Source organism: Heloderma suspectum, chromosome 6, assembly GCF_057233095.1.
Source record: "Heloderma suspectum isolate Gila_16-S chromosome 6, 16-S_ref, whole genome shotgun sequence".
Classification (NCBI taxonomy): Eukaryota; Metazoa; Chordata; class Lepidosauria; order Squamata; family Helodermatidae; genus Heloderma; species Heloderma suspectum.
Window position 1 is genome coordinate 52,647,914 of NC_139463.1, and position 26,334 is coordinate 52,674,247.

The 26,334-nt window shown below is 44.0% G+C and overlaps 1 protein-coding gene across 3 annotated transcripts in view; it reads left to right on the forward strand.

Annotated features, from left to right (window-relative positions):
- Positions 1 to 26,334, forward strand: part of NMT1 (N-myristoyltransferase 1) — a 53,809-nt gene that overhangs the window by 4,368 nt on the left and 23,107 nt on the right. The window contains exon 1 of one of the 3 annotated variants that reach the window (XM_084804285.1): positions 410 to 523. The exons of 1 other annotated variant lie outside the window; for it this stretch is intronic. In XM_084804285.1, the coding sequence (XP_084660411.1) occupies positions 417 to 523 (107 nt within the window). In that variant the 5' untranslated portion in view covers positions 410 to 416. Of the gene's footprint in view, positions 1 to 409; positions 1,060 to 26,334 lie in introns of those variants that run through there. One more of the 3 variants, XM_084804286.1, reaches the window with a different exon arrangement.

Below are 26,334 nucleotides of genomic sequence, written 5' to 3' on the forward strand. Positions count from 1 at the left end.
AGCGTGTTGTGTAATAAATTCTCATTATTTGTGGTTGCTTTTGTTAAACAGCCAGCTATGAACGATCTCGCTGCACTTGCTGGAAATCGTGTAAGTGTTCTGGGGGTGGATTCAATAGCCTTATCGGCCCCCAACCCTCCTATTCTGTGAACGGAGTCGGCAACCCTTGCCGGCCCGCCGCGCGTCGTTCAGCGATACGCTAGTAGGTCCGGACCCGCCTCCTGCCCGCCGCTTGCATGGAGAGCGGTTGAGCCCGAAGACTCGCGGGTGCTCCAGCCCCACACCCGCTTTTGCTCGCGGGCCTCCTTAACGGCAAAGATACTGCGAGTCCCACAAGGCATTGCGGCTGAGGGCCCAATCGCCTGACCTTGGGCAGTGCGCAGGCGTGGCTGCCGGCAAGCTTTCCCTTGGCCAAGATGGCGGACGATGGGGAGACGGCGGTGGAGCGGCCGTCAGGAGGCGAGGACGACCGCCAGCACTGCAGCGACTGCGAGAACGAGGACGACCGCGGCTGCAACCGAGGGTGAGCGAGGCTCCGGCCTCCTCCGCCCGAGCGCAGCTGAGCGGGAGCGCGCTTGGCCCGGCCCGCTCCCCTCGCGCGCCGCCTGCGGAGCGGTGGGTCGCTTCGCCGGCCCGAGCAGGAGCCGGCGGCGGCGCGACTGGGCGACGCGGCGGCCGCCGAGCCGGGCCTGGCCCGCGTCGCGCGGGCGCCCGGAGTTCGGGGCGTGCCCCGGCGGCGAGGCGGCGTTCTGCGGATGCTCAGGAGCCTCTTGCCGCAGCGAGTGTGGCTGCGGCCGCGTTTGCTTCGCGTGAGCACAGCCCGGGGCAGCCGCTGGTCTTGTGCGTCTGGTCTGTGCGCGTAGCCCGGCGCTCCCTTCCCCGGCTGGCAGCGGCCTTTCGGGATCCTGCGCAGAGGCCCTGTCCTGCCTCTTCCTCTGGCTACGTCTAACTGGCGATGTCAGGCACCGAGAGAAGACTGCCGAGGGCTTCTTAGACCATGAATTTCCGTGAGGTGGGGCAGTTCACGTAATGAAGTACAAAAGAAGAAAAGGCTTCAAGGTTAAGTTTTAAAAAAGGATGCTAGAGATTTATAAGAAGAGGTTAGCGCTTCGGGCCTCTGGCACCAGTTTGTCTGAGCTGTTTTTTCCCCAGCATGGCTGTTGGAATATTTGTAGTCTTACCTACTTTGAGAGAAGGGGAAGTTGTCAATTTGACTGGTGTTAAAACATAATGCTGCCCTACAGACAGAAGTAATTTTGAGGGGCTAGCTAGGCTGAGGGAAGTGGTCTCAGCCAAGTGGGGAGGCTATGAGAATAAGGTTTACAGAGGCCGGATGGCAGAAAGAATGGTGCAGAGTGGCCAGTGGACTGAGAAACAGGAATCTGAGGGAAGGATGGGTAAAGGAGGCTTGAGAAAAAGAGTAGTACGGATAAGCTGGGGGTGGATGGTTTTGCATATTAACTCACCAGCCTTTTTTAATTGCCAGCTGTGGTTTTTTTTAATTGCAGGATTCTAGTATTGCAGTATGCATTAGCAAAGGCATGTTATCATTATTTTATAGCACTATATCATAGGGATAATGACTTTAACAGCTGCTTGACTGGCAGAAGTTCAACAGTTGCCCACCCCGCCCCCCAGCATGGAGATACAGTGATGAGGGGAAGTTACACCTTCTGAATTCCAGCCTGTCATGTATCTGTTAAAGAGCAGTTGGTGGGATGACGGCAAATGTGGCAACCCCAAGAAAGGTGCTAGTTCAAATGAGACTTCTGCTGTAGTCTAATTATTTTAAAGCATTTCTGTTTATTCGACTGCCTAGTTTCATCTCCTGGATCTCTTCAAGATTCCAAGCAATTCAGAAAATGATACTGGCCTTTTTTCATCCCATGCAAAGGAGAGTGCTGACAATCCTTCCCTATTTGTAGTGAATTGCCTTTACCAGTTGCATGACAGGCAGAAATTCAGCCAGTCATGCTACACACCTTTAGTTTCAGGGGGGGAAAGAGAAGTGTCCTTTTCTGCCCTAATTACCCTTTGCAATAATAGCATGTAATTATTTTTTAATCTGGAATTACCCACATGAGCCTTCTGGGCTTTGAATAGCTGTGTGGCTCAGAAGTTTGTGGCTATTCTGTGAAAGTATTGTATTAATGACAGCAGTATAGTCTAAATTGTCTGTTGCCTGTGAGTCCCTACCACAGTTTATTTATCAAGTTTATGTAAGTGTTGTCCTGTCAATAAGTGGCACCTGAAGTGCAACATGTCAGGGAATGTTGCACGAAAAAGGTTATAAACCTTCCAAAACAGGGGAGCTGAAAGAATGCCCCCCAAGACATTTGCGGCAGCCCCCCAAGACCTCCTGGGCCCACCGTTGCTACTGCTGGGAAAAATATAGCTCCTTTTTTTAAGGAACAAGCTTACTAGATGTGATTTTGCTTCTCCAGCTGATAAAAAGGAACCTTCCTCCCTGTCCCCGGCACCACTGCTGCTGCCAATATAAATGTTTTCCCATTTTTCCTTCTGTGAGTTTTTAGTGTTCTCTGGAGCCTTGAGAATACGCCCTCATTTGTTCTTTGATTACTTCCAGCAACACTCTGGAAGACTGGTATCTATGGCAAGAACCATAGAGCCCTGGAGCACTGACTGCCAGAGTGTTGACAGGCAGCCTGTCAACCTGCTAGACCTCAGTTTAGCTGCTGCCTTTGCCAAGAGGGCTTTAGAAATACTGAATTAAGGGTGATAAAATAGAAATGCTATTTTATGCCAAAAAGGGGGATGACATGAAACCATTCTGGACATGCCCCTTTTTCGTGCAGACCCTGATAGGATTCCCAACATCCAGTGTTACCTCCAGCCTGGAAAAGATTGTGCACCTTTTTTCTATAGGTTCAGACAATAGAATGTAGCATTGGCTGTGATTAAAGCCTCTCACAGGGTCTCAGGCAGCCTTCACCAACCTGGGTCCCTGCAGATGTTAGGACTTCAAGTCTCACCAGCCCCAGCCAGTATGACCAGTGGTCAGGGATGATGAGAATTGTTATCCAAAATATCTGGAGGGACCCAGGTAACAAAGCCTCTGGGGCAGGTGGCTCACTTTGCTTTTGGTAGGAAGAGAGTAGGCAGGCAAGGGGAGATCTCGAGGGTGAGCGATGATGAGCCAGAGAGCACAAAGCAAAATGGAGGTGGGTGGGACAGTGGATGTTAGGTATAATATTAATTTGACGTCTTTATTTTAAAACAGAAGTGGAGGACTGTGTAAGCTCTACACATGAGGAAGGAAAATGGGGGTGAGCTTGCTAGTTCCACCCCCTCCTTCACCATTCTCATTGCTTCCTGCATGTGGAGGGTGACTGTCTGCAGAGGACGGACTCCTTTATCTGTGGAAGTTCTCCCCAAGGTTTTAGAATCCTGATCCTTGAAATGAAATCATGGTTCCCATTAGTTCAGTATTTACGATCCCATTTGTCATATAGGTAAACCTGTGGACTACAACTCCCAACATCCCTAACTACGTGTCATGCTGGCTGGGGCTGATGTGAGTTGGGAGTCCAACAACATCCAGAGGACCACAGGTGCATCATCCCTGTTTTAAAAGAATAATAAAATATTAGTAAGGGATTGCTTGCTATGTAGGAGGTTAGAGCCAGTCTTCCTCACCTCTAGATGTTTTGTTCTTCTGATTTTTGGCACTTTTATTAGGGGATAGTTGAAGTGCTAGAAATGTGGGTTGTTGTTTTAAATGACAACAGATTTTAATGATGTGGTATTGTTTTCCAATATTAGTGATCCTAGGCTTAAGGTTTTTTTAGAAGAATAAATATATCTGAATTGGCATGTTCAATCTATATAATCTCTTAAAACTGAATCAGTGACCCTCTATCAAACACGCTGACTTAAAGGCTGCATTTCTGTTTAAAAAAGAGCCATGGGAAAAGCATATTGCTGTGACCAATAAGTATGACATACACTGTATTAGGTTTTATACTTAGGATAAGGGACTGACAAGTTGTTCTTAGTACTATTAACATTAATGTAATATTATTCACATATTATAAAGGGACACAGGCTTGTTGAGGAGGTGTGCCTTTCATTGGTTTGGTGAAGTTCTGAACAGCGGTTCAAAAGTTATTGAGGTTTTTCTGCCCCATGAAATGTATTCCAGCATGTGTTTGCAAAGTTATGTGAAGCGTGCTCAGTTTCACTCTGAAGTTAGAATGCTACCAGTATCCCACTGTTATCAGAAGGAGTCTGTTGCAGAGGGCTTCTATATCCAGTGCCTACTCTTTTAGTTATGGAATGTGACTCTAGAAAGTGAGCGTACATGTTACTACAAAGTTGGACCCTAGCATGGGGCGGAGGGGTACAGAGACTTTAATCCTCCCCCCCAACCCCCTGCCATGGTCCCAAACTGGTTCAGCCACCCCCTTCCTCCAATTTACATTTCCAAAATGGCATCCAGTTGTAAGGTGAATTGTAGGCATAGTGCAAACAGTTAAAGCCCACTATACACCGCTTTAGGGTCTTGATCCATATGAGGTCCTGTGACCTTACTTTTAAGTAAAAGCCCCCCCCCCCCCGACATCTTTAAAAGGAACATAAGTTAGATCCTCAAGAAATTTTGAGGGATAGAATGCACAGCTGGGGGGAGCACCAGGATCAGGCCCTCACACTGCATTCTGAAAGCAGAAATACAGCACAAGAACCCCAATCCTTGCTCTTACTTTCTGTCTGGTGGGAAAAGAACATGCAAGAATTGGTTCAGCATATCACATATTTCTTTCAAATATGGCGGGGGGGACTACTGATATGCATTGTTCTGGTCTGTCGAGGAGGTGTGCCTTTTGTTGGTTTGGTGAAGTTCTGAACAGCGGTTCAAAAGTTTTTAAGGTTTTTCTGCCCCATGAAATGTATTGCAGCACGTGTTTGCAGAGTTCTGTCAAGCATGCTCAGTTTCACTCCGAAGTTAGAATGCTACCAGTATCCCAGTGTCATCAGAAGAATTTGCCATTCTGAAAGCAGAAATACAGCACAAGGGCCCCACTCCTTGCTCTTACTTTCTGTGGGGTGGGAAAAGAACATGCAAGAATTGTGTCTCACACTAGGGGTATATTCACACGTTACACAGAGTGTGCGTTGACACACTATACACTCGTTAAGATGGTTGTGAGAATCTCGCCCTGTTCAGTCATTCTCGTTGTGTGTAAGCTGTACACATGAGGAAGGAAAATGGGGATGAGCTTGCTAGTTCCACCCCCTCCTTCACCGTTCTCACTGCTTCCTGCATGTGGAGGGCGACTGTCTGCAGAGGACAGGCTCCTTTATTTGTGGAAGTTCTCCCCGAGGTTTTAGAATCCTGATCCTTGAAATGAAATCATGGTTCCCATTAGTTCAGTATTTACGATCCCATTTGTCATATAGGCAAACTTGCAAGAAAGCAGATTCAAATACTTTGTGGAGGGGGTAGGATTGCCAGCACTGCAGTTACATATTTCCTTTTCAAAAACCTGGGAAATTCAGTGTTTAAAAAACCCTGCCGGTTTAAGACCAGGGTTAAGGCCCTCTCAGGTTGGCTCGAACTCCGCAAAGCCAGCCGGGAGAGTGGAAGCCAAGGCTGATGCCTGAACCGACGTGCCCCGTGATCAGCGATGACGTTGTGCAATGTCACAAGCTGTGCTTGCTTACAAGTGTTCCTCCGTGCACCCACGCTTTTCCTTGGTCAGCCCCACATTGTCCTGGTCCTGTCTTGCCTTACAAAGCATCTAGCCCTTCTGCTAGAAGAGGGCTCCCTCTCACTGTTTAACCCCTGCTGTCAGCGACTGATGTAAGCAGCAAGCCGGCATGGGTCAGCTCACAGGAGGATTCCTCTTGCAAAACAGTAAGGCTTAGAGGCTGCGTAAGGCAAGACAGGGAATAGCAGGTTTTGCCCCTCTCCAAAAGAAGGGGAGGGGCCATCTGAGCCTCAGCCGGAAGGATAAAAAAAGTGCGGCTTCTGCTTGGCCTGCAGTGGAGGTGGAATGTGAAGGAGACCCTCAGATGGCGATCTGAGCATGTGGGCATATTCATAGGTGAGCGGCCTGTCTGTCAGGTCCCCTGTTCCCTGGGAAGTTAGGGCAGTGGTCGCCAAACTTTTTTGATTGTGCACCCCTATCAGTTAAGAGTTTTTTGAGCACGCACCCCCAATATATGTAAATGTCTTTATTTATAACTTATATACATGTACTACTGTACTAATATATTATGAACATTATCAAACATATGCAAAAATAGAAATTAAAAAGAGATGAGATAAAGATGACATAAACAATATTTTTTAAAAAAATTATTAACAGTACAAAAACCCTTTTTGCTCTCACTGAATGTATGTATTATTAATAATAATCTTAGTGAGAGCAATGTGATTGAATATGCCTCATTATTTTCTAAAATCTTGATTTAAAATCTGGTGATACAGCGATTCGAAGGTCTGGTTCTAAGTTCAGTTTATTTTGATACTTGGTTTTAATGGTTGTCATAGCTGAAAAAGACACCTCACAGTAGATCCAAATGGAAGAATTGCATTGTTGGCTGCACTTACGAAATCATAATGCCCATTTTTCAGTCCCAGCTGCAAATTATGCAAAGGTTTTTGTTGAAATTCAGCTAGTAAATGTCCATCTTCCCTGATGTCAATCAGCTGTTCTTGCAAACTAATCGGAAGGTGTTGCATTTTCATATTTTTAACAAATGGGTTCAAACCCCACTGAAGCTCTTCATTTGGAAGATTTTTAAACAGGTAAGAAAATTCCATTTCCAAGTTTAAGTATGCAGATATGAGAGTTTTAATAGGTGGCACACTTAGATTGTTTTTGGCAACAAAATCACATACCGATGGAAACATTTCCAAACATCCATTTTCAAAATGCTCTATCCATACCATGAGTTTCTTTCCAAAAGCAGTTACTTTCTCACTCATTGTTAAAATGTCACCTTTACCTAGAAGGGACAGATTAAGTGTGTTTATTTTTTCAAAAATATCTGCGAGGTAGCATGTTACTGACAGTCACTTGTCATCACAGAAAAGGTCAGCGAATTTGGAACACTTGTCTTTTTGTAAAAGAAAAATGTGCAACTCCTCTTTATGTTTGACAACTCTTTTAAGCACTTTGCCATGAGATAACCAGCAAACCTCTGTGTGATACAAAAGGTTTTCAAGATCACTCCCCATCTCATTACAAAGTATTGTAAAGATTCTGCTACTTAAAGGGCTTGCTTTTATATAATTAACCACATTGATGACATTCTGTAGCACTTCGTGTACTTCTGGCTCCAACTTCTTTGTGCAATAGTTGGTCTTTGAATGATGCAGTGAATGAATTTCACACGTGGCGCTATCTCTGTAACCTTGCCTCAGAATCATTTTTTTAAAATTCCAGTCAAAGCAGCCACTCACAGTGGTTACACTTACACAGTTTTTCCATAAACCATTGTTTTTGTTAAAGCAGTCATTTACTGTTGAGAATATGTCTTCTCCTGTACATCTTTCCTTTAGTGGTTCACAAAAAAGCAGTTCTTTGTGTATTTCATTATCGAAACAAAATCTAGCAAATACCATAAGGTGAGACATGTTAGAAACGTCTGTACTTTCATCCAGCTATATAGCAAACCTCCCACATTACGTAATTGGTTCTAATACTTGCTTCTTCAAATCTTCAGCGATGTGCATCTTCCAACAGTATTTGCTGACAAAGGAATGCATTTTAGTTTGTTGCCATATTGTTTTTCATGTATTATTTCAGCCATTTTTACCATGGCAGGAAGAACAAGTGATTCCCCAATGGTATGTGGCTTTTTCTCTTTTGCTGTTAAGAAACCTCAAAAGAGGCTTCTGAACATTTATCATTAAGGTTAGTGAAATTCTGTAAAGTACTGGATTGCATATCACATGGCTTTAAACGTAGCTGAAAAAGTTGTAGAGTTTTGTCTTCATGTTATGGATGCTTAGTTTTTAAATGTCTTTCTAATTGTGATGTCTTCATACTATCATTAGCTAATATCTCACGGTACAATATACGCTTAGGGCGAGGTTCATCGTTAATGATAGTGGATGTAAATCCATATTTGAAATAGTCTTCCTAATAATTTTGAATTTTTTTGGCCGACTTCTTGTCATACCTGGTTAGATTGTCATCATTTTTACCACGAAATGCGGCTGACAAAGACCTTGTTGCTCGTATTATTAGCATTATATTCCATCTGCGGTTTCTTTGCAGGAATCTTTTAAAGCTGCTTGTCTATTTTGTGAGGGTTGGTTTAGTTAAAACTAGATAACGTAATCTGTAAATCCACTTAACTGGACACATGTCGTCGCAATATGCTGAAAGCAAACGATCGAGTGAGGGCGCCACTGTCAACTTGCAAGGAGGGGAAAGATGCGCTTGGCCGGATTCCTGCCAGAGCCAGGAGTCCTGGTTACCGGCTGTGTGCCCTGCGCAGAGTTAGGCAAATATAACAGCCCCCACCCTTTGGCCGACGGGGGGCTTGGCCTGGGCAGCTAACTCTTCCTGCTCTCCTTCAGCAGGAGGGAAGCTGAGAGGAAAGTGCCTGCTTTCAGTCCTTCGGCAGGATGGCAGCTGTTCCAGTGCTGCGGCCGAGCAAGCAACTGCACCGACCTCTGCCGTGCGTGGCAGAGACTGGTGCAGTTGCTCCCGCGGCAGAGGCAGGATAGGGCTGGAGCTGTGAGGGAAATGCCCTGGAGCTTGGCTCCCGTCCCATCCTGCTGCTTCCCTCATCACACACAATGGCAGCTCATTGGGGCAGCTGGAGGCTGCTCAGTTATCAGACAGCTCATGCACCCCAGTGGATCGTCTTGCGCGCCCCACTTTGGAGACCACTGAGTTAGGGCTCTATAGATCAAAACCAGTATTTTGAATTGTGCCTGGAAACTAATTGGGAGCCACTATAAATGTTTCGACACAGCTCTTATATGTGTATCAGTCAGCAGTTTGGCTACCACATCCTGGACCATCTGCAGTTTCTGAATAGTCTTCAAAGGTAGCCTTTGAAGCAAGACAACCCTCTACTTCAAGGTCCACTCTGTCTTTTCTGGTTTAGGTTTCAGCCTGGTCATGCTCCTCCAGCCCATTACTGATCTCAAGCAGTGATTCAGAGCAGAGGTACTTCACCTGGGTGAGATGAGGAGGAGGGGTGCCTGTCATCAGCTCATGACACCGTACTCCACGTCTGACAGTCTTTGCAGTCGGTTCATGAAGATATTAATTAGCATAAGGGGGGGTGAAACCTTCTGGCGCCTCACAAAGCTGTTGCGTGGGGTGGAGCAGAAATCCCTAACATCCTAATCAAGGCAATTTAAATCATTATTTAAATCAGCAAGAAAAAGGTTCATTAAAATTACTCATTTAAATCAAGTTTACCATTGAAACGTTTTCATATATTTCCTGAACAATGGCGCAAATCTCACCACTAAGCCATGCTAATTTACAACTAAATAGATTATTTACACTGTTTTTTCTTAAAAGTAGACCTTGCATCTATTCATTTTACTGTATATATTTTGAATGCTTTTCTTTTTATCTATAGCAGAAATGTGTTGAATTATTTCTATAAAAAAGAAATATAAAATATTTCTTATAACCAGCATGACAGTTTGAAGTTAACAGCATAATCCTACATATGTCTCCTCATAAATCAGTTCAGTTGGGCTTACTCCCAGATATGTGGGTATATGATTGCAGCCTTAGTATGAGAATACGGGAAGATGCACACTGAGGGTTTTTATCTTCTTTTTTTCTTTCCAGTGTTGCTCCTTTCTTGTGTTGGCTCAGCCTTGCCTCACAAAGGACAAAGTAGCAAACAAAAATGAAATGCCTGTAACAGATAGATCAAAGCAAGGTTTGATTGTTACTGGGCTGAAAATCAATTTAAAATTTTGAAAATCCAATTTAGGCGTTGTTGCTTTTAAGCGTCCATTTTCATCCACCCTGCTGTATTGTCTTTCTGTCTTAACTAACTCCTCTGCCTTGCTTGGCCCAACTCCACCACCATGTAGAACAACATTCTTATCTATCCTTCGTCTTTTCTCATGTGACTTAAGTCAGAGAAACTGAAAACCCAGAACTTGCAAGAATGCTTAGTGTTTTTTTTAATTAATTTTTATTGTGAAATTTCAACAAAACAAAAAAGAAGAAAAGAGAAATTGTATCTACATGAATTAAATACATCAATTTCAGGCATACCTATGAAGAGTGTGTGTATATATGAAAATACAGCATTCTAAGAATTATATATAAACTTCAACAAAAGCAGACTAAATGTCCAAAAAAGTACAGCACCTTGCATAAATATTTACCCCCTTTGACTTTTCCACATTTTGTTGTGTTACAACCTGGAATTAAAATGGGTTTAACTGGCATTTGTACCATTTGATTTACACACCATACTTAACACTTTGAAGGTGTAAAATCATAGAATTGTAGGGTTGGAAGGGGCCTACAAGGCCATCGAGTCCAACCGCCTGCTCAATGCAGGAATCCAAGTCAGAGCATCCCTGACAAATGGCTGTCCAGCCTCGTCTTGAAGGCCTCCAGTGTGGGAGAGCCCACCAGCTCCCCAGGTAATTGGTTCCATTGTCGTATTGCTCTTACAGTCAGGAAGTTTTTCCTGATGTTCAGCCGGAATCTGGCTTCCTGTCACTTGAGCCCATTATTCCGTGTCCTGCACTCTGGGATGATCAAGAAGAGATCCTGGCCTTCTTCTCTGTGACAACCTTTCAAGTACTTGAAGAGTGCTATCCTCTCTCCCCTCAGTCTTCTCTTCTCAAGGCTAAACATGCCCAGTTCTTTCAGTCTCTCTTCATAGGGCTTTGTTTCCAGTCCCCTGATCATCTTTGTTGCCCTCCTCTGAACCCTCTCCAGTTTGTCTGCATCCTTCTTAAAGTGTGGTGCCCAGAACTGGACACAGTACTCCAGATGAGGCCTAACCAGTGCTGAGTAGAGGGGAACGAGTACTCCCCAGGATTTGGAAGCTATGCCTCTATTAATGCAGCCCAAAGGAGCATTTGCCTTTTTGGCAGCCACATCACATTGTTGGCTCATATTCAGCTTGTGATCGACAACAATTCCAAGATCCTTCTCGCTTGTAGTGTGGTTGAGCCACGTATCCCCCATCTTGTAACTGTGCATTTGGTTTCTTTTTCCTAGGTGCAGAACTTGGCATTTGTCCCTATTAAATGTCATTCTGTTGTTTTCTGCCCAGTGCTCCAGTCTATCCAGATCACTTTGAATTTTGTTTCTGTCTTCCAAAGTATTAGCTATCCTGCCCAATTTTGTGTCATCTGCAAATCTGATCAGCATTCCCTGCACCTCCTCCTCCAAGTCATTAATACAAATCTTGAAGAGCACTGGGCCCAGGACTGAGCCCTGCGGTACCCCACTTGTTACCTCTCCCCAGTTTGAGAAGGTCCCATTGAGAAGCACTCTTTGAGTCCGATTCTGTAGCCAACTGTGGATCCACCGGATCGTTGTTTCATCCAGCCCACTTTGAGCTAGTTTGCTCATCAGGAGATCATGGGGCACTTTGTCGAAAGCTTTGCTGAAGTTGAGGCATATGATGTCTACAGCATTCCCACGGTCTACAAGGGAGGTTACTTGATCAAAAAATGAGATCAGATTTGTCTGGCAGGACTTGTTTTTGACAAATCCATGTTGGCTTCGAGTAATCACGGCATTGTAGTCAAGGTGCTTCCAGATGGATTGCTTTATGATCTGCTCCAGAATTTTCCCAGGGATTGATGTCAGACTGACTGGTCTGTAGTTCCCAGGTTCCTCCTTTTTACCCTTTTTGAAGATAGGGACAACGTTAGCCCTCCTCCAGTCATCTGGCACTTCCCCCATCCTCCATGATTTCTCAAAGAGAATAGACAGCGTTTCTGAGAGTTCTTCTGCCAGTTCCTTTATGACTCTAGGATGCAGTTCATCTGGCCCTGGAGATTTGAACTCATTCAAAGTAATGAGGTGTTCCTTGACCATATGCCTTTCGATCTTAAGATGCAATCCTTCCCCTTCAGCCTGTACTTTGCCTTTGCCAGGGGGGTCTTCTCTCTTTTGGGAGAAGACTGAGCCAAAGTAGGAATTGAGCACCTCTGCCTTTTCTTTGTCATCTGTTATCGTTTTGCCATCCTGATTTAATAGCTGAACCACCATTTCTTTCCTCTGCCTTTTACTATGCACGTAGCTGAAGAAAGCCTTTTTGTTGTTTTTAGCATCCCTTGCTAACCTCAGCTCATTCTCAGCTTTAGCCTTCCTGACGCCATCCCTGCAATTCTGTGCTATCTGCCTGTACTCTTCCTTTGTTACTTGGCCTTCTTTCCACTTCCTATATGTGTCCTTTTTTGTTTTCAGGTCATCCCTAAGGTTTTTGTGAAGCCACATTGGCTTCTTCTGTTGTCTTCCACCTTTTCTTCTTGTTGGAATTGCTTGTGATTGTGCATTGAGAATTTCCTTTTTTAAAAGCTCCCACCCATCTTGGACTCCTTTTCTTTCTAGCATCGCTTTCCATGGGACCTTACTGATCATTGTTCTGAGTTTATGAAAATCAGCTTTCCTAAAATCCAGGGTACGCGTTTGACTACACTCAGCTTTTGCTTCCCTTAGAACCAAGAACTCAAGTACAAAATGGTCGCTTTCCCCCAGAGTTCCTGTAACTCCTTCTTGATCCACTAAGTCATCTCTGTTGGTTAGGATCAAGTCAAGGATAGCTGATCCTCTAGTTCCTTCCTCTACTTTCTGTAGGAGGAAGTTATCCACCACACAAGTCAGGAATTTCCTGGAGGGGCCATGTTTTGCAGCATTTGTCTCCCAACAATCTGGGTTCTAGTCCCCACTCAGCCATGGAAGCTCACTGGGTGACTTTGGGCCAGTCACAGACTCTCAGCCCAACCTACCTCACAGGGTTGTTGTGAGGATAAAATAGAGAGGAGGAGGATCATGTAAGCTGCCTTGGGTTCCTTGCAACAGGAAAAAAGGCGGGATATAAATGCAATAAAATAAATAAATAAATAAACAAATATCAGGGAAATTGAAGTCCCCCATTACTACTACATCATGCTTCCTTAAAACATTGGCTATTTGCTTTTCAAAAGTTTCATCCTTGTCTTCTCCTTGATTGGGTGGCCGGTAGTAGACTCCGACCACCAGGTTCCTTGTATTCTTTGGTCCATTTATTTTGATCCAGATGCTCTCGATGGGGCTACCAAGCTCCTCCTCCTGTATTTCTGTGCAGAGATATGTATTTTTCACATACAGTGCAACTCCACCTCCCTTTCTGTTCCTCCTGTTCTTTTTGAACAAGTTATATCCTTCAATTGCTGTATTCCAGTCATGAGAGTCATCCCACCAAGTCTCAGTTATACCTATCAGGTCATAATTTCCCTCTTGTATTAAGAGTTCAAGTTTGTTCTGTTTGTTTCCCATACTCTGGGCATTAGTATATAGACATCGAAGACCATGTGCTTCATAGTCTGGCTTTCTTCCTACATGTGTCTGAAGACTATTATTGGGCGCTATCAGAGCTGTTCTCTCCGTAGTGCATGCGCCTACGTCCATTGTTACCCCCAACATTACATCTCCCTTCCCCGTAGGATTCAGTTTAAAGCCCTCCTGATGAAGTTCTTCATGCTGTAGCCAAACACATTCTTCCCAGCCTTTGTGAGGTGCAACCCATCCCTAGCCAACAGCCCATCTTCCAGGAAGTATAGCCCGTGGTCCCAGAATCCAAATCTCTCTCGTCGGCACCACCTTCATAGCCAGTCATTCACCCGGAGTATTTTTCGTTCCCTTTCTATCCCTCTTCTAACTACTGGAAGGATGGATGAGAAAACTATCTGGGCCCCAAAGTTCTTGAGTTTCCTTCCCAAAGCTTCAAAGTCTGACGTGATCTCTTCGTAGCTCCGCTTGGCAGTATCATTTGTTCCCACATGGATGAGAAGAAAGGGATACCTGTCAGTGGGCTTTATGAGTGCAGGCAACCTTTCAGTCACGTCTCTAATCTGTCCTCCCGGGAGACAACATACCTGGCGAGTCCATGGGTCTTCGCGACATACTTGGGTCTCGATCCCACGCAGCAAGGAGTCTCCCACTACTACCACTCTTCTCTTCTTGTTGTTGTAGGCCTGGGTTTCATCGCCTCTGTTTGACTGACCTTTAGCCTCTTGCTCACTCTCATGCAGGTTCCCCTGTGATTCTTCCTCTGCAGGCTGTCCTCCAGTCTCATCTGCAAGTACCTGGAATCGGTTCCACAGCTCCACTGCTTCCACTGGTGCAGAGTGGCGTCTAGTTCTTCTGCTCCTAACTGTCACCCTTTTCCAAGGAGTATCCTCTATTCCATTTTTCTTCACCTCAGCATTTCCCACTGCCTCATCTTGCTGTTGCTCTTCAAGCTTCTGGTCTGCCCTTTGCTGCTGTAGTTCCCCCATTCTGTGTTTCTATTCTGTGTTTCCCCATTCTAGTTCCCCAATAAAATATTTTTATTGAGGCACAAAAGTTAATTAAACAAAAACAAACTGGCATTTGTTGGTTGCATAAGTATTCACTCCCCTGAGTCAATACTTGGTAGAAGCACCTTTGGCAGCAATTATAGCTGTGAGTCTTTGTGGGTAAGTCTCTACCAGCTTTGTGCACCTGGATCCTGCAGTTTTTGCCCATTCTTCTTGGCAAAATTGCTCAAGATCTGTCAGGTTGGATGGGGACTGTTGGTGAACAACAATGTTCAAGTCTTGCCACAGATTCTCCATCTGGTTGAGGTCTGGCTTTAATTGGGCCATTGTACAGATTCTTGTTTTAAACCAGTCCAATGTAACGCCGCTGCTTCTGCCTCGTCTGCCCTGCCCCGCCTTCTTCCTGCAATAAGCAGAAGCAGCCAGGCCCACTTCGCTGCTCTGCCAGAGGGCTGAAGAGAACTCGGCCGGCTTTGCCTGCCCCGTCTCCTTCCCCCATTCCGGGAAGGAGGCAGGGTGGGTGACGCAGGCTCAGGCTGCCCCGCAACCCCACCCCCACTTTTCTATCTGGTCTCAGGCTGGAGAAAACAGCAGGGGTGGAAGGAGGCGGGGCGGTGGGGCTTGGCTCTTGCCAAGGAGAATGGCTTCTCTCCCTGGCGCAGGTGAGTCCCGCCACCCTGCATCCCTGCAGGCATCTCATCAGCAGTGCACCAGCAGGGGAATCCCCACTGTTGCTCTAAATCTGAGATATGAGGTAGAAATGGGGGATGCCCTCTGAGCTCATTCTTCCTGGGGCTGGGCTTAGAGCCTAAGCCCCACCCCCTGGAGAACCCCCTAGACCCCAGAAACTCTGTGTGCTTGATTGCAGTACTTGACGGGCCAGATCCAGCCTGCAGGCCTGAGTTTCTGCACCCCTACACTAGAGGAACAACGTAAACATGCAGATAACAGGAAAATTTTATTGGCGCTTGTGACATTACACAGCTTCATATAACTCTGCTTACTGATATAACTTACTGACTCTGTAAGTATAGTAATGTGTTCCTGTTATAAGTTTGTGGTTATGTATTCCTGCTATGTTTCTGTGAGTATTTCTAGGGTAAGAATGAGATGAGTGTCAGGAAGGATGGTGGATTTGCACATGTGTGATGATTGGTTGAGTGAGTGAGGGGGTGAAGTGTGTGTGCTGTATAAACAGTGTGCTGCGCTGTCTGAGTCGGACAGGGATTGTGCGTGGCCCATAGCTAAGCTCCCCCTTGTCCGATTGGCCACCAGGCTCCCCGCTGTTGCATGGTGCTTGGCGTGAAGAGGTGATGGGAAGAGTGACCAGGCAGGTTTTAATCAGTACGATAATTTGATGATACTGGGGAACATACTAGTCATAGACAAGCCTTCTGAAAGGTGTTCGTTTGCCAGTGGCAGACGTTCTTTGACCACCACTTGTGCCCAGCTTCCCAGCTCCCAGACTTCATCGCTTCTCTGCCCTTCTGAATTGTGGCTGGTGCCTTGTATTCCAGGGTGAGCCACAGCAGATGTGTCCTTCTGCCACTTCTGGCGTACCGGTAGCCAGACACTAGAAAGGGCTAGTAAGCTGTGAACTCCTCACACCACAGACGTCTGACCACTGCCTGTGCCCAATTTCCCTGCCTCCAGACTTTTAACCTGCCAATTTCATAGCCACTGTACACTCCAGGTGACACATAAAATGTAGAAATGCTTTAAATGTGTGGGAATCTTCTCTTACAACTCCAGTGTTGATAAACACCGGAGTCTCCACACCCCTTTGTGTTCTTACATCCATGATGCAATACTTGTGGGGAGGCAGGAGGGTGGCTTTGTGCATTGCATTGCCTATAGCTTCCTTGACAGTTATCAACCCATTACGACCTTTGCTGTAAAAAGTCAATTCTGGAATCTGTTCAAGTAGTACATCTTTGATGAATGAGCAGTTTGCTTTTCTCCTGTAAGTTGTTCCAAACGTGTTTCAAAGAGAGTTACTAAGTCTTTTAGTTTGAAAACAGGTATTACTTCACTGCCTCTTATTGTATCTTTAACATAAAACTGCAACTCTGCTAAGGCAATGGCAAAGATTTGTTTGCTAGTGTTGGAAACACTTGTATGCTTTCTATCCAGGGAGCGCTTCTGGTTAAAGAACCTATTCAGGCCTGTCATGTGGTACTGGGCTTCTCTCGCAATCATATCGCCTTCACTTGTTTTCGCCAAAATTTTCTGATCCTGAAGTGCAGTGGTGTATTCACTAACCTTGTCAGACATTGCCTTTGATGTTACTTTATAAAGTCATGATGTTCCCTCTTCCTCTTCTTCATGAAAGAAACACTGGCTTTTAAAGTTAAATGTTTCGCCTTGTGATCTTGTGAAACAACAATAAGATAAACTTGTCCATCAATAACTGACAAAGAGGCGACTTTTTGCTACCCACACTCTGTTCAATTTGTAACGAGTGTATGTTGTGCAGCAATTCTTATGAAACTTTGCATTGATTTTCATTAAGTTTTCTACTAACGAACCTTCACTAAGGCACTTAAATTGTATTTCACTTGGGGGTAGTCCAGCACTTGTAAAGTTTTCCAAAGCTGACGATAGTGTTATATCATAGAATAGTGGGGTTGGAAGGGGCCTATAAGACCATCGAGTCCAACCCTCTGCTCAGTCCCATCAGCCAGGACAGCTAGACTGGTGGGGACGAGGGAGTGGTGTGGTGGCCCCCACTCTGTGCAAATCCCTCCCTAGGGAACTCCGCCATGCCCCCTCTTTAGTGAGCTTCCGTCGTGCATTAAGAACGTGGTTGTTCAGGCAGGCGTTTGGGGTGGGTTAGGGTATTTTAGAAAACGTTTTTATTGTAGAATTTTATTGTTTTAAACTGTTTTATTGTACGCTGTACGTCGCCCAGAGTGGCTGGGTGACCAGCCAGATGGGCGATTAATAAATTTAATAATAAATAAATAAATAAATAAAGCATCCCTGACAGATGGCTGTCCAGCCTTGTCTTGAATGCCCCCAGTGTGGGAGAGCCCACCACCCCCCTAGGGAATTGGTTCCTTTGTCATATTGCTCTAACAGTCAGGAAGCTTTTCCTGATGTTCAGCTGGAATCTGGCTTCCTGTCACTTGAGCCCATTCTTCCGTGTCCTGCACTCTGGGATGATCGAGAAGAGATCCTGGCCTTCCTCTCTGTGACAGCCTTTCAAGTACTTGAAGAGCGCTATCATATCTCCCCTCAGTCTTCTCTTCTCAAGGCTAAAAATGCCCAGTTCCTTCAGTCTCTCTTCACAGGGCTTTGTTTCCAGTCCCCTGATCATCTTTGTTGCCCTTCTCTGAACCCTCTCCAGCTTGTCTGCATCCTTCTGAACGTGTGGTGCCCAGAACTGGACACAGTCCTCCAGATGAGGCCTAACCAGTGCTGAGTAGAGGGGAACTAGTACTTCCCAGGATTTGGAAGCTAATGCAGCCCAAAATAGCATTTGCCTTTTTTGCAGCCGCATCACATCATTGGCTCATCTTCAGCTTGTGATTGACAACAATTCCAAGATCCTTCTCGCTTGTAGTATTTTTGAGGCAAGTCTCCCCCATCTTGTAACTGTGCATTTGGTTTCTTTGGTGCAGAAAGTGGCATTTATTTCTATTAAATTAGGTGCAGAACTTGGCATTTATTCCTATTAAATTTCATTCTGTTCTTTTCCCAGTGCTCTAGTCTATCAAGATCACTTTGAATTTTGTTTCTGTCTTCCAGGGTATTAGCTCTTTTGCCCAATTTTATGTCATCTGCAAATCTGATAAGTGATCCTTCCACCTCCTCCTCCAAGTCAGTAATACAAATGTTGAAGAGCACTGGGCCCAGAACTGAGCCCTGTGGTATCCCGCTTGTTACCTCTCCCTAGTTTGAGAAGAACCCATTGATAAGCACTCTTTGGGTCTTGTTCTGTAGCCAACTGTGGATCCACCTGATAGTTGTGGTATAGTTAGAACCCTCTCCATTTCAAATTTTATTAGCAGGACATGTTAATGGTTTGGTTGTGTTTAGTTGACAAAGGATACAAAGGTCCCAAATGAGTGTCCTCATTTCCTTTGCTGCAGGAGCACAGGGGTGTACTAGAATAAATTTCTTCTCCATCTCTATTATTCATGTAATGTAACCTAAGAAGATAAAGCCAGATTGTATATACATTTTTAATATAAAATGTACATTTTATTTACATAATTTTATATAAATGTACATTTTAGTTGGTAGCTAGATATTCCTCATGAGTCAGTTGCTTTGATTGATGAATACAAAGTACATGCATAAAAATATGAGTATATTTTTACATATCTCTTGTCTAGCTGCCATTTTGGAAATGGACATGGGGCGGGGGGGGGGGGGCTTACCTCAAAAATTAAACCTACATGGATATAGATCATTTGTGGAAAGTTTCATGCTTTTTTCCAAAAATGCATGATTTCCATGATTTAGTCATTGTATCTGCTGTACTAAAAGGGGTTTGTATCCCTTTCCTCCAAGGAACTCCAAGTGGCAGACAAGATGTCTACCACTTGGAGTTCCTTGGAGGAAAGGGACACGGATTTGAACGTAATTCCTTTGCGGGAGGGGATGCCGGGGTACAAATGTGAACATAACACCCTGCTAGGCCAGGCCCACTTTTTTACAGCAACTGCACCTATTGCAGGAGCCGGGCCTCTTGCAAACATCAAGGGCAGGGGAGAATCTCCTTGTTAGAAGTGCACCTTTCCTCCCTAACTTGGCAATTGGTTCCTGTGTGGCCCTGCCCTAATAGGGAAAAGTCAGCCAATTGCGGGGAAGTGGTAGTGGGCAGTACCTGAGGGGCTGGTCCCACACAAGGCTCAGCGGGCTTACATGATCGCCTGAAAATGGCAGATGACTGACAGTTTTGCTGGTTCCCTGGAAAGAGGGGCCCCAAAGTGAGACTCGTAATTCAGCCCTCCCTGTCCTGAGAAGCCTGGGGCAACGGAGCCTTGCCAGGCCAGGCGCTAGTCCGCAGGCCCCTCCGCCTGGCCCTGATAGCATCAGAGAAGCTTGACTGAAAGGCCAGCTTGAGACCGGAGGCTCAGACGTGAGGAGGAGAGGATTGGATCGGTGGGACTGGGCAACTGACGGGAAAGCAGGATTCGTCAGTCAGTGACTTAGCCTAGGTCACATAGGCTAAGGCACAATCCTATGCATGTTTAGACAGAAAAAAGTCCTACACCTTCCATGCTGGCTGGGGAGTGCTGGGAGCTGCAGGACTTTTTCTGTCTAAACATGCACAGGATTGCACCCTTAATTGATTAATATAATGCAATTAAATCTTAAATGGCATCTTCTTTTCTTGTGGGATCCAAGTCCCATTTGGCCGTATGAAGAAGCCTCCACTGCTCTGTACCTTTATGTTTGTCATTTTGCTTATTTTTTAAAAAAATTCTGAAAATAAAAATAAAGTTAATCTTATATCCTTCAGGCTAGACAAGATTGATTCCAAATCTTGTCTTTGAGAAAACAACTGCCATTCAAATTTTACAACTTAAAACCTGACAATATGTTTTTTTCTAAATATCTATAAATGAGGTTTTATAGTGATATACAATATTTATTTCCGATTAATTATTGACCATTGACTGATAAGCAAAACTTACGTACACCTTTGACCTTGAATAATAACATGATAATGTTTCACACCTCTTCAGATAAACATTGACATGAAAGATTAAGTTTTACAACTCTTCATTCCTCAAATAATCCTTGACCTTGAGTGACGGCATTAATTCTCCGTTCCTTCCTTGGGGATTGTCCAGACATCCTTGCCATTTAGTTCTTGAGAACTGTTGCCCTGAATTCATTGTAGACCTGCTTGTGTGTCTTTGTGTGTCTTCTCTTTAATACAATCACTATTCTTATTAACACCTCCAAATTCTTAATTATGTATCATTAAGATTTTCAGTGGCTCTTCAGTTGGTATTTTATAAAAATACATATTGCTTTGAGAGAGGTGGGCTAGCAATTTCTCAGTGGCCTTTCCAACAATAAACCCAAAATCAGTTATTTTCTCAAAAATATGTCACACGCTAAAGCCCGCTGTGCATAACATCTTTGAGAATGCGACAGTGTCAGCGTGTGAGCATGCATTTGGAGGGCACCAGGCTCCCCTCGTGCAACATACAGGCGTGGGAGTGTGTGCCCTAGATCATTCCGTAACCTCCAGAATCCTCTACAGCAGGAGCAGGTTGACAGAAGATTGGGATCCTACTAGCAGATCTCCAGATGGTATACTTTTTCCGACCCCCACTCTTTTAGGGATAGCAACAACGAAAAGCCTTTTTCTTTCCTGTATCAGGGTGTTGAAATCTAAATAGCTTGAGGAAAATAGGAGGTAATTTCTTTATGAAAATATTTGCATACAAGGTCTAGTTGTTGCTGTTTTGTTTTTATAATTGCTTTTATTATTATATAAATGATATACCAAAAATGCAACAGAAAATATCACCCATCACGTACATACATCGATTGATATGCAATGCTCCAAAAGTGCCTATAAAGACTTCTAACTTAATTACAATAATTTAAAATCAACAACTTATCATTTTTACAACAGCGTATCTATTCATCTAAAAGTTCCCCCTTTTTTAATTTACAGTTTTATCACGAAACTCCTTAAAATAAAATATTATATATGCTGCATATGAACAGTCTGTAAATAGCATTCACTGAACCTTTAAACATATTCAGTTCATTTGAATTAATCTATACCTATCCATCTCCAAATTGTCCCTTTCTTTCATAAATGTTATAAAACGTTCCCATCTTGAGTCCAAGAGTTAAAGGTTCCCATCTTCTGCCTCGCCTCTCTCAGTCGGACACATTCAGTTAACTTGCCAATCTCTGCCACTCTGTATACCTTCACCAGCCACTCCCTTAATAAAGGTGGTCTAGCTTCTCTCCACCTCCTCGCTATCACCGTCTTGGCTGCTGTTAGTAGATTCCATACTACTTCTCCTGTGGTTTAACTTTCCCATCCATATATCCCAATAAAGCAACTAAAGGGTCAAGAGGAATAGTACATTTAATCATATGACTAGTAGGGTATATAGTATTCCCCCAGAACTTCTCTAAATCAAGACAGGACCACCATACATGTATAAAGTCTGCCCTGGATTGGTCACATCTCCAACATCTGTCTTGGAAGTTAGCACAGATTCTGTTTAATCAATGAGATGTCGAATACCATTGATATAAAATTTTATAAACATTTTCTCTTATTTTAACACATGGTGACCATGCAAGACCTTGAGTTGTGACGGTTAACCAAATTTCTGTGAAACTAAAATACTCAAACACCTCTCCCATCTCTTTTTGAAAACATTTGGGCTTCCAGCCTCACATTGCATAAGGAGCCAGGGTAGTGATTTCCTTTGAGTCTTGCATCATTTCATAACTGCATATCCTCAACCACACACTTATATGAACCCACATCTGTACATGTGTATTCAACACATACAGAAATACCAAGATAATTGGGCAGAAGCACATAGTAGATTACTTTATACTGTGAGGAAATTAGTTTAAAGCCAGGGTGCACAACTTTAAGCTTCAGCTTAAGCAGGGGTGCATCACATTTTTGGCCCTGAGGGACACATCAGGTGTCTGCTGGGGGCCACATAGGTGCACCCAGTCTTTCTCACACAAGCATACACACTTCAGGGGCTGCTGCTTCGGGCTGGAACCTCCTCCCCACCCCAGAGACCCCAACCTGATTGCTGCTTTACCACCCCTAATAATTAATACCTACCAGACTGCTTTGGGGGTCACAGGGGAGGAAGGAGACAGCCTCCTCCCCACCTCATGGCCCTGGTCCAGGTTTACTGTCGCCACTAGTGCTGCACAACCACAATTTTTCAGCAGCAGCAGTTTTCATAGCAGCGGCTAGGTGTCTTGGGGAGCTGCACAAGAGAGCTTGGGGCAGCTGTGGACTGCAGATTTACAAAAATAAATGGGATTGTTTAGTGCACTATCCTTAACTGTGGGCTGACAGACTAATCCCTTATGATTCCTAATAGCAGTGTGGAAAGACAGATTTAGAATGCTTTCAGGAGAAATAGAGAGGAAATCAGAGCAGGTATATTTACCTATTTCAAATGAGGGGGAAAGCAAAGGGATTCACTTCTTAATAGCTAAGTATTGGACATGCCCAGCTTTAGACCCAGACACACTCCAGCAAAATGCTAGTGGCTCTTAGCTTGGCCCCTGAAAGGCGAACCACTGAGCTTAAAGCGAACAATCCTTAACAGTCACACCACTTACTCCTGCTATGAGTTACGGGCTGCCTGGATCTCCAAGTGACCTACAGAGGTCTGTAATCCTAATACTGAAGCTATGCCTACAGTGTGGAGGGTCTTGGGAGTACTTCAGGCAAGCGACCAAGTTCCCTGTGTCATTAGGCAGTACCACTGAGATGGACGTTGCCAAGATGCAACCATAGCTGCGTCACTGAGCGGGACAAGGCAGCAAGGTCATGCAAGCAAAGAGGAAAGCTGCGGGAGGGGCCACAGATCAGTGGTCGAGCACATGTGTTGTGTGCAGAAGGCCAGTTCCCCGGCATCTCCAGGTAGGGCATGAAAAGCTCCTGCCTGATATCCTGGAGAGCCACTGCCAATTGGTGTCAACAATACTGGGCTAGATGGACCAACTTTCTGACTCAGTTTAAGGTAGCTTCCTATATTCCTCTGTTCCTCTGTTCCTAGAAACATGGGTTCAGCCCCAGAACAAGGGAGAGTGCCAGAGCAGGAGGAACAGGCAGTGAGCCAGACAAATCCTGAGGGAATCACAGAGTCATGCAAGAGAGGGTGTTTTTACATTAGTCCTGCAAGCAGCACTGAGAGTTCAGATGCAAGGGCAGTTATAGGATACAGGCAAGGAACACAAGGAGACAAGGTTTACAAGTAGCACAAAGCAGACAACGTGCTTAGGATGGGGTTAAACAAAATATTTAATAGCTATGTTCCTGGAGTGAATTGGGGCTGACTCTTTGGCATCACAAAAGCCATGCTTCTGAGGGACAAACAAGTGGAAATTCCTAGAACAAACCTTGTGGTTTCCTAACCTGGTAATCTCTCTGGAAGTGAGAATGCATCAGGATTGGAGGATATTTCTTGCCAGGGATTTAAACTTGGGTTACTTTGTAGGTTCCCCAGTTAGGGTGCTAACTCGACCACTAAAAGGGCATCCCATGCTTTACATGTTTGCATGAGGACAACAACTATTCATTCAAGTAGAGTAGATGACACATAGATCATGAACTTTTAAATATATCAGGTGGTAGTAGCTCGCACATTACCCATCAGGAATCTTTTGCTCCTAGTTGCAATGGGCAGCCTTCCAGGACAAGACACATTAGACAAGGTGCTAGGGCACAAGGAACATATGAAAGCCAGCATGGCTCAGCTTCTCAGTGACAGCTTCCACTGAGGAGCTAAGTGTGAAAGCATGAGAGATTTTCCCCAAATGTATGCAGTAAACATCCCAAGCAGAATCATGCCCTTCCCATCACCCCCATCCCCAAGCCTTGTTCTTAGCTATGTATCTTTTTAATTTTTTTTAAATTTGCAATATAACAAACTAAGCAGTCCATATGTCTGAATAGGTATCCAAATGAGTTTGACGACTATAGAATATACGTTCAAATGTAGAGAGCAATAAGATTCTCAGACCATTGAATGATAGATGGTGGGTATTTATGCTTCCAGGCTTGTAGTATAAGTCTCTGCAACTATAAGGGTTCTCAGGATCCACTGTTGCTGTCTTATCTGTTAGATACATTCCACACCACAGGAATGTAATTTAAAAGCATATGTACATCTGCAACCATCAAAGATTTTTCTAAGATAAAATTAATTATGGGGTGTTATTCTTTTATCTTGTTGTTCACTGCTCCAAAATCTTCTGATGTGGAGTGGTATATAAATATTGTAAAAAAAATTAAAAATAGGATGGGGCATCTTTTTCAGCTGTCTTGAACAGTTCTATTATTAAAAAAAAGTTTATTGATACTGTTTTTAGCTGGTTACATTGTTTTAAATTTTGTATGTTAAACATTTTTAGACTAAGTTTTATCATTTTGTTGTATTACGGAATGTCAGATACTGTTTGTATTTTTGGTGAATTGTTGTGAACTGCCCAGAGAGCTTCAGCTATTGGGAAATATAGGAAAGAAAGAAAGAAAGAAAGAAAGAAAGAAAGAAAGAAAGTCAACTGTACCTTCTGATCAAAAGGAAGCCATCATGGAACATGACCAGTGACTACACCATATGTCTCAACAAGGCATTTTCCACATTACATTCCCAACATCTAGCAGAGGTAGCCAATTTTTTCTCAGCAAGACACTGTGGTATCCATTACACCCGAAACATCACTCCAGAGAAGTAGTAGATATTAGCTTTAATGTAAGGCAGATTTCCATTGATTAGGCTGTATAGGACATTCTAATTCTTTATTTCATTCTGTTCTGAACATGGAATTTGCTATATTCCAATAAGTTTTTTTAAAGAGCTATTATGGGTAGGTTTCCGTGGAGATCCAATTAATTCCTCCAGCAGTATAAGCAGTACTGAAGCACTGAGCACTGATGGTCCATAAGCAGACACCAAGTCATGTTGTAGTTGGAAATATTGGCACTCAGCACTAATTGGCAAATGGTATCTAGACTGCAATATTGAAAATGGCCCTATTAGCTGATCTAACATAACAGATTCCACTGTCAACCCAGTTTTTCTGCCAAAAAGGCCACCTCTCTATTTTCAAATCAGGAAGAAAATTTAGCATGAGAATATGGATCAAACTGCAGCTGTCGAGACACTGTTGATACCTCTCTAGCCACAGGTGGGAGCTCTCCTTTTTTATATAACAGGATCGTCACACCATCCAGCCAGAAAAATGTGGCAGATAAGTTGACTCTAAGATAGCCCATGGAGGGGTATTCACAGAAGGAGACACCTTCCAATAATTTGTATGAGCTAAAGGATATACCTTATGGTATAGAGCAACATGTGGAGAATTAAATCTTCCTTCCAGGATTGGCAACTGCATCCTCTTAAGTGAAAAATGAGTAGAACCTCCCCCCCCAAATAAACTTCTGAAATGCTACATTACACTTTTGAAAGTGTGTTTGAAGGATATATATAAAGGAATACTATGCAGTACATAAATTTCCATAAGTATATTGACCTTACCCGACATACTTGATGCCCATCTCTCCGTATCAAGAGATATTTCTGCCAACAATGTACTTAGATTCAGTTTAATCATTTGAGAAATGTCTCTGGGAACCAATATACCAAGATACGTTATAACTTCTGGACACCAGCGGAATTATCATTTAGTAAATAAACTAGATAACTTAGTAATGCCCATAGGCATTAATTCAGATTTTGACCACTTAATAGTATAGCCAGAATGCACACCAAAGCTATTAATTAAATTTATCAATTCCGGTATGGAAAATTCTGGTCTACTAATTGTAAAGGAAGGCAAAGGAAAGAAAGTGATTCAAAGACGAACCACATCCAACAGAAAAGCTGCTACCACCCTAGGACAAGGGAGTCCCCAGGCTTCCTTGGTCTCCTTAGCTCTGCATATTCAGGGACCAAACTGGTTCCCTTGAGTCCCAAAGCCAAGGACAATCTAGACTTAGTGGTGGCAGCTGCAAAGTAACACTAAACTTAACACTGACCCAAATTGGAAATAACACACAACTTAACTTTAAGAGGTAGATAATTTATTTACAAGAGGGAAAGGGGAATTTGAAAGTTAAAAAGCCAAATGCTTACACACAGATTACTACA